Source organism: Poecilia mexicana, unplaced genomic scaffold (genome assembly GCF_051168715.1).
Source record: "Poecilia mexicana isolate PSO_F unplaced genomic scaffold, ASM5116871v1 scaffold_15, whole genome shotgun sequence".
Classification (NCBI taxonomy): domain Eukaryota; kingdom Metazoa; phylum Chordata; class Actinopteri; order Cyprinodontiformes; family Poeciliidae; genus Poecilia; species Poecilia mexicana.
Window position 1 is genome coordinate 6,867,907 of NW_028263384.1, and position 8,952 is coordinate 6,876,858.

The following is an 8,952-nucleotide window of genomic DNA, read 5'->3' on the forward strand; positions in this document are numbered from 1 at the left end:
CTTGATTTGGCACAAAACGAAAATGAGTTTGACACCCCTGAATTAATTTATCACAATTAATGCATTTAAGTCTCGGCCTTAAATAAGAATTGAACTTTGGTGATCTATTTTCATAGAGGTTGTATCACAGTGAAGATCATCCAGTTTGTTCTCTTCACATACCCTGCACCTCCCAAAGAAAGTAGTCCTTACTTTACCATGACAAGCAAATGATTCACAATAAAATACTTTAGTCATGTCCGGAAAGAAGGCAAATAAAACATGATTACCTAAAACTTACTCTTAATAGGGACAGTTAGCTACATATATATTTGTTTAAAAGTCTAATTCTATGCAACTATAATCCATAAACTCAGCAGAAGCAGCCATGTAACAGTGTGAATCTCCTTTAGGTACGCACGCCAAGCAGACTGTGTGTGTGTGGTGTGTGTGTGGGGGTGTGTGTGTGTGTGTGTGAGTGATCGTGAAGCCAAGCTCTGGAGCTTCTGATGGGGTCCAGTACTGCCTGGTACTGGATGTCCAGTTCATATGTGATGCCTGGTGCTGCTTGAGTGAGCTCAGAGAAATGAAAGCATGAGTTGGGGTGAACACAGCACCACGGTCACTGCGACCATTTCCAGAGGGTGATTGCTTGCAGATGTTGCATCATGTTGTTGTTTTGCTCTCAGCAGTGGTTGTTAATGTAAGCAGCAGCACCAAGGAACAAATGCACTCTACACTTTCACTAATATAAAATATATATATATCCATGTGCGTCCACAGTTCTTTCACCCTGTGCAGATACAACTCGCATCACCTACTGGTGTTTAGATGTTTTCTATGTTGAGTTCTTCCTTTATGGCTATTTCAATAGACGTCATTAATAAAACACCACAAGAAAGACGCATCTAAATGTCCCTATGAGAGGCTGTTCCTCAGCCAACCATCACCCTGTTGGTCTGGCTGACTGCAAACACAACTTGAACGTTGTGTTCTTCTGAGGAACAGAGTGAGAAGGAAAGCTCCAGACTGCTCCTCACCTGCTTTCTGTGCCACCGTCTGCAGCCCCACGACCAGCCCCAGCAGCACAGCCGCAAAGCACATCTGGATGGCGAACAACTCCTTTCGCTTTCTCCGCCTGGCTTTGCCCCTTCGCCGGTTCAGCATCACTCCTCCTCCCACGGCCGTCTCGGGCATCCCTTCAACCACCATGCGGGCCACTTCCTTCGGCGAGCGCTCCGGCGTTCCGGTGGTGGTCCAAAAGGTGGGAGAGCGTGAGGCGGAGGCAGAGAGCTGGGGCTGCGTGGGAAGGTAAGTTCTCAATAGGCGAACATATGACTTGGTGTCGCTGGTTTGGTAAAGTTCACGAGGCTACGGGAAAGAATATGTGTCCGGTCTGGAATTTCAAAATAAAACATTGAATTTAATATCACGTTTTCTGCTGTTTTGCCATGAGAAATAATCATCGCGAAGAATGTTTCTAAAACGGACCCAGGAGAGATAGCAGAAAGGTGTTGACTAGAATCTGAACACAGGTACTTAGAATGTAACATTTTAAAAATTTAAAAAAATTAAAATTAAGTATTCAACATTTAGAAATGTTCAAATAAGTGTAACACCGGAAGCATATCTGCCACCCCAGCAAAATAAAAGCTGTGACACATTGTGAAAACTATATGATATGGAGCCTTTCTGGTAATATGGAAGAAAAAATATCATGGCCATGGTCATGACTTAATAACTCATGCCCATGTGACCACGAGTAATTAAGTTTTGATCACAAGTTTCTTCTTTCTTTTTCTTTTTCTCCCATGTTACCAAACGGGCTCTGTCACTGTCAATGTCAATATATTTGTAACACCAGGAAGTGAACCTAAGTGCTGTACAAGAAAAACAGCAAATCAATCAATCAATCAATCAATCAATCAATCAATCAATCAATCAATCAATCAATCAATCAATCAATCAATCAATCAATCAATCAATAATAATAATAATAATAATAATAATAATAATAATAAAGTCAAAACAAAGAGATAAAATCATCCCATTAAACAACAGAGATAGCAAAACATAAATGAATTAATGTTGATTTAGACAGAAACACTGAATCCACTTTGAAGCCTGACACTGGTTGTGACATTGTGGTCAGTGAGTGTGGTAGTAAAAGTGATTCTTTAGTAACCTCAGCTGCAGTATGTAGGTTTTGAAAATATATTCTTACATATTTGTTTAAACTGTCACTATGCCGTGACAGTATTGTATGAGGAAGGCTCATACAATACTGTCATACAATACTGGGAGAAGGCTCCTCTGCCTTCTCACAGAGCTCCCAGTTCTAACTAGAAAAAACAAAACCACGATCACCTGAACTTCTGAGGATGGATCTTGGAACATCTAAAAGCATCTGATTATTGGACCTCTGTGTTCATTATTGTGAGAATGGTGTTTTAATTTTAGTTACATAGTTTATGGTTGTGTTCAGTTTCATAGAATTTATTTTTTCTTAGATTATTGACTGGATGACCATCCTTTGGGTTTGTAGCTCTTTTGAGTCTGAGCTGGTCTGGTTGAGTCTGGTTTTTAACACATGACTGACAAACACAGTCCTGCTCCTGAAATCCACATTCAGATATTGAAATGACATCATTACAGTGTGGAAAGAAGCTGGAGATTCATAATACCATGGAAAAGAGACAGTAGACTGTGTAGCATTAGTGAATAAGCTGCATGATCACATTTACTGTCTCTTGACCTATGCTCACACACACACTGCTCACACACACACTTTGGTGATGGCTTTGGTATAATCCTCACCCACAGATACCGACAGCCATGATTTGACACAACAGCAACAGCATTATGATGGATTAGGAAACACCGAATGATGTTTCTCTTTCTTTCTGGTTTTTTTTTGTTCATTTTCAAAACGGTTCATGTAAATATATGTAAATTTTAACTTATAGACAATCACAGGACCGCCTACATTTTCACCTGATGCTTTGGCAGGCCTGGCACATTCACAGCCGTTTTGACAACTAGAAAGGACGTTTTGTGCATATGTGCCTTTTTGTCAAACTCTTTTGTGTCATTATCGTAGCAGAGATTAAAAGACTGATAAGAACACAGCAGTTAAAAAATATTACAACCCGCAAAATATTCTTTTTTTTTTCTTTTTTTTTTTAAGAAATATTCACATACAGACATCAAATCTTGTTTCTTTTTGGGAAACAATCACCCACTGCTTCTGATCACACTTACCTCCTCCTTGGATCACTGGTAAGGAAAAGTAAGGCCCCCGATCCAGTCGTCCATCCAGAACATCACATTTACAACTTACCTTATTTTTTCCAGAAGTGACAATCTGCCTTGTTTGTATGTTCTTGAAACATGAAACAAACTTGTTAAACTTTTTCTCAGCGTCTGTGACCGTTGATGCTTCTGAGTCTTTGATTAAACGTAACACATCAGAAGCAGAAGATTTAATGTGAAATATTTAACCGTGACAGAAAAGTTCAAGCAGAACTCTGTGCGGGGGGAAGAACGGTAACCACGTTGAATGTTTTCATTCAGCAGTGCCTTCTCCTCCATCACTACACCTTGGCTGTAGTGATGCTACACCTGCCTTTGATGTGTTGTTCAGGCATTGTCCTGTAAATGATTCCATGTTTATTCCTTTCTGCACCGACTATTGAAGTGGATCCTCCCCTTTTGATCATAGGGGATTTGGTTGCAACAGTTAAAAGAGATTTTCTGTTATGCAAAGTTTGATCAGACGTGTTTGAAATTCAACGTACAAAACCCAGAAGACGGTGTCACACACCGGACAATGCTGACCCTGTCTTTGCATGGTCTGTGTACTGGGGAAATGATCTGAATAAAGAAATCAGTCTTTGTAGTACTGTACATCAGTACAATAGTGAAACAAATTATCTGTAGTTTGTTTTACAAAGATGTGCAACAGACAGAGCTGTTGGTAACGCTAAAGAGATCAATAATTCTTTCATTGGCACGGGTTCCTTAAAGTTTTTCATTAGCCAATCAGCCCATTTAAAGCAAACCAACCTGCTGGAGAACTTGGCATCACAGTATCACCACAAGCAGTGAGTAGCACTGAATCCACATTTATGTGACGATTTGGGCTTTTAAAGGCTGTGGTTTTAATCTTTTCATCAGCTGATAAACAGCCTGTTTCAGTTTAATGGTTGTTTGCAATAAATTTCTTACTCAATATTTTTGGTCTCATACCCATTTCTTTTTTTTTTTATTTGCATTTTGAAACTCTTCTTAGCCAACAGGGCAAAATATGAATTCTTCCCATATGCCACCTGATCAGGTCACAGGAACATGTAGCTGATAGGAGATGATGGTCTTGGAGGCATTATTGGGTTACAGCAACCAGTAGCTCCCCCATGGCATTGCCTTTAATATATTATCATGTTTGTACAATATAGCAACTGTCATGTTGGTACAATTAAGGTATCACGTTATAATGTGATACTGTTTGAAAATGGACAGCAATAACTGTCCACACAAACCATAAAAACATTTGGATGTATTAATTTTACTCATTTTTAAGCTTACTCTTACATGTAAAAATCTAAAAATGTTCTAATAATTTCTGGTGAAAAATTCTGCAGTTTTTTTTTTTTTCATCGTCAAAGTCGATTCCCCAACACAAACCTACTGGACAGATGTCCCCATTTTCTATAAAGTACAACAAGTATGTGTGTGTGACGAGATGAGTGCTCATCTTCCAGTGATCAGCGAATGACCTTGCAGCCATGCACTGTCAACACCTGTATCACCCATGACTTTGTTATTCTGGCCTTTTAGCCCATTCCTGTTCCTCACTATAAATATTATTCAAAACTTTTTTAAAAAATCACCAAACCTCAGAGTTTGTAGCCCATTTGATGGGCTATTGTGAGCTGTGTGCATGCAAAGGCCTCCTCTCCATCCCTACACAAAGGTGAATATATCAGTCCTGCGTTCTCAGAGCAATCTCCTCCACAAAGCAAACTCTATTAGCAAGCACCTCCCTTCAGGGCTGACACTGACTTCTCTTATCAGACTCCACCAGAGAGTGTGTTTGTTTGTGTGTTGGAAGAGAGAGACTCTTGTTATTTAGGTTCAAATTGACCACAGAAGGCAAGTAGGCCTTCAGAGAGTGTTAAAAATAACGATTCCTCGCAAAATCTTTGATGGAATCAGTGAAAATATAATAGTTCATGCTGTTAATGATATGAGTCCTGGCGTGGTACTCAAAGAAGATTCACATATGTGGCAGATGCAAAATGTAATCTTCCACATAAAGAAAACCAACTACAATGCCAATAGTTGTTTATCTAACGGGCTGATACCAGAAGGACTGTACCTATCTTTTATATGAATAACTTTGATGGTGGTGAAAAAAAAATAATAATAAAAAAAATCAGTGTTTCTTTGAGGCTCAATAATAGCATTGTTTTATAGCCACTATACCAGGGAAGGGCCAGGGAAGGGAAGGTGTTGGGGTGGGGGAGATGATGTGTTCGCATACACCTCAGAAAGTATGTAGTTGCGCTCCTGCATCCATCCAGCAGTCTTTTAACCTCATAGTGATCTCACACACAGTCACAGTCAAGAGAAACAAACACTACAGACAAATGGATTCTTCTCCTTTGAGCAGAGAGCGCATAAACAAGGACATCGGTGCCCCCCAGAGGCCACAGGAAGAACTGCATATTTCTGAGTGAAACATGGTTACGTCTGTTAGAGATACAGAGAGGTACGTCAGGATTTTAGGGGTTAATGATTTATATAGTATTACTATTTATTGCAAAATGTTTCAGTGACTGCATAAAAACCCAAGACTATTGGTCAATAGTGAGTGCTGTTTCCTGGGACTCTTGCTTTTCTTGCTAAGTAGGCACAAGACATCATTATTCAAGCTACGGCAGTTAGTTTATCTTTGCTAATTGTCTCTTCAATGCTATGCTAACTACATTTCATTGCAAAGGAGACACACCTATTGTTTTTATGCTGCCATGGACGTTTAGACATGAAATCAACACAATGCTTTCATTACGTAGTACATGCACTTTATTTAAGTCAAAATGTATAGTTAGACACAATTAGCATAGGAAATTCTCACTATTTAAAGAATAATAGAGACAGTAAGTCAAAAGAAAAGACATTTCTTTCTTTCTGTTGTTCTCATCAATTTTCATATCTTACAGCTTGAACAGTACAGAGAAACAGTACAGATAAAGATTTTTATGTGCAGAGGGTACATAAAAAACACTGACATGACCCTGCATAGGTGACTGGAGCACTGCTTAACTAACTAGAGAACTAACACAGAAGGTAGAAACAGGAAAATAGGTATAACTAAGCCAGAGTGATGCCATTATGCAGGGGACCATCACATCCCGTCAGCTTCTTTCAGGCGCTGTACATCCAGACTTCATTGTGGTGAGTGAAAGCAAAGTACGGCTCATAGAGAGCCCCAACATAAATGTCAGAAATAAACTTTTTTCCTGCTTTAGTCAAGGCGTCACTGAGGATTTTTTTGTTTTCCTCAGCAGTAGTGAGGCTTGGGGTTCCACTGTAAGACCTGAGGAGAAAGAACAGGAATGTTCAAGCATTGTGGGGCGCCTCTGATCCCCGTCTTCTCATCCCCCCCACCCTCCTCACTTTCTCTCTGCTACGCTACAGCTAGTATAGCCTGTTATGAATGCCCAGGCTAGTTAGCATGGCTACAGATGACAGGGGATAAACAGTTTTCCTGTAAGTTGTTTTTCCGCCACTAGCACATTGAGCAGCAAGTATAGGAGGATTATAGACAGCGCTAAGACCCTCCTCCTGGTTCTGATTGGCTGTTTTTGGTCGGGAGCCATGCATTTCTTCAGACGGCAACAGCAGCTCAGGGAGGAGGTGGAGAAGACTGATCTTATCACAGGATGTAACATTAAATGTAATGTTATATATATATATATATATATATATATATATATATATATATATATATATATATATATATATATATATATATATATATATATATATATATATATATATATATATATCAGCTTTACTTAGTTAAATGTATAATTTTTTAAATCATCATTAAATATTTATACTTAACTCTCAATAATTAAATTTGTAATTAAATTATTAACTATGTCAATAAATAATTAATTATGAAATATGGAAATAACTAAATGTCCCATGAAATAATTAATACCAAAATATAATTTTAAAGAAAACTTCAATTTAAAAATATATTTAATTATTTCACTGTGCTTTAATTTATGTCCATGACTCCCGTGTAAGAGCTGTTGTCATGAAACTATTTAAACTGTCAAACCCTCAGTCTCAGTGGGCGGGACTTGTGTGGCTCGTCCACAGATCCTGACGTCTGATTGGCTGTTCCACTCAGCCAGTCAGGATAAACTGACTACAGACAATGGACTGAGCACAGCCATGAAATGAAACATTAGGGTTGCAGTCAAACAAAAATGCATACTATGCTTTTCTTTTTGAGACAAAGGAATTAAAAAATAAAAAGTCTAGACGACCTTCAGTCCACCTTCCTTTCCACTGGGTGCTTGTAATGTGCACCAATTAACAAGAAAAGCTTGTTTTTGGTCAGCTTGTGTGTCCCTTGGGAGTTTTTACCTGAAGTCTCCTCACCACAGTTTAGTCCACCTGTGCAATAATGTGTTCCTGGCCCTGTACACAATTGTTTGCCGCAGTCATTTGTCCCAAAGAGCACAGAGCCCTGTAAAATTTCTTTTGGTTCAAAATAATGCACACAGAACACTACTACGGCCACAGTGTGATGACCCTTTCAGGGTCCTCAAACCAGGTCATAGGCATTTTCTTTTAGATTTGAGAGAGATGGTGCGGTAACGGCCCAGAATCCACGCAGATAGTCATCCAGGGTGGACGACTATCTTGGACTTTTATGGGTTTTAATTACTTTAATGCTTAAAGCGATTAGCCTTATCTTCGACTCATGTCTGTTTATCTTGGTTTCTGTATTGCCTGCTCCACCTGATCGCACATAACAAACCTTGAAGCATCTTTTTACAAAAATCTTTTCTTACTGGGTTGAGTTCCAACAAGGCAACAATGCTCACCGGACATAGACGGTGGTGGCAGGTTTGTGCTCCACTGTGACCGATGTATCGGTGATCTCAGGCTTCGAGTCGGGTGCAAGAAACCACGACAAGGAAGTAGAAGGAGTCTGACCGTCTGTTATGGTTATCAGTGCAGGCCAGCCATCGATGACCTCATAACCTGGAGAAGAAGACAAAACCATCAAAGAGAAGAACGATGTGCAGATAAAGCCTCTGAAAGCAGAAATGACAGTTTGACATCATCTGTTGTCACCTGAACTGAGCTCTGGCTCCAGTGGTTAGTACTGGGGTTTCTCTTTCTTTTTCTCTTTCTCTTTCTTGTAATACACTGAGGGAAACCCTGACCTTTGGTACTTTGATTTCATTGATCTGCTTTTGTGCTTCTGGTCATTACTTCCTTCACAAGTTGCTTCCCAAACTATATTATTTAAGCTAAAAGATTACGCTTAAGCTCCTGATTTACCCTCTTCCTCCTGGTTGTCGCAGAAAGCTCTCAGTGTCTTTGCTGCAGTCATGAGTGAAAAACCGTCTCTGCTGCTCAGCCTGGTGGTTATCCAGTCGGTTTCAACATAGTGACGCTCCTCAAAATCCTGTCACACAGCAAACAAATAGAAATCATTTTTCTACTGACATAGAAAAACCACTAAACATTTGTTTTTGAGGTAACTGCCATCATTCCTACCTCGTTCGTCTCTACCACTTCGTACTTCGGACATGGATAGTCACTGCAGGACGAAGACTGACTGCTGCAGGACGACACCAAGACCAGAGTTACGAGAGTGAACAGCAGCTTCTCCATCTTCTACTGAAAGACTCTGCAGATGGACTGCTGTCATCTGTTCTTTTG

General features: G+C 39.6%; 2 protein-coding genes across 2 annotated transcripts in view; both read right to left on the bottom strand.

The window, feature by feature from the left end:
* Positions 1–1,214, bottom strand: part of LOC106931899 (sodium/potassium/calcium exchanger 3-like) — a 52,522-nt gene extending 51,308 nt beyond the window's left edge. Inside the window, exon 1 of the mRNA XM_088013014.1 lies at positions 1,020–1,214. Coding sequence (XP_087869140.1) covers positions 1,020–1,191 — 172 coding nt within the window. The 5' untranslated portion in view covers positions 1,192–1,214. The remainder of the gene's footprint in view (positions 1–1,019) is intronic.
* Positions 1,215–6,040: 4,826 nt separating this feature from the next.
* LOC148155279 (heme-binding protein 2-like) lies at positions 6,041–8,952 on the bottom strand. The gene is made up of 4 exons (XM_088013476.1): positions 8,788–8,952; positions 8,569–8,695; positions 8,106–8,265; positions 6,041–6,577 (listed from the first exon to the last, which is right to left on the bottom strand). The coding sequence occupies exons 1-4, from the start codon at positions 8,902–8,904 to the stop codon at positions 6,406–6,408; spliced, it is 576 nt and encodes a 191-aa protein (XP_087869602.1). The 5' UTR covers positions 8,905–8,952; the 3' UTR covers positions 6,041–6,405.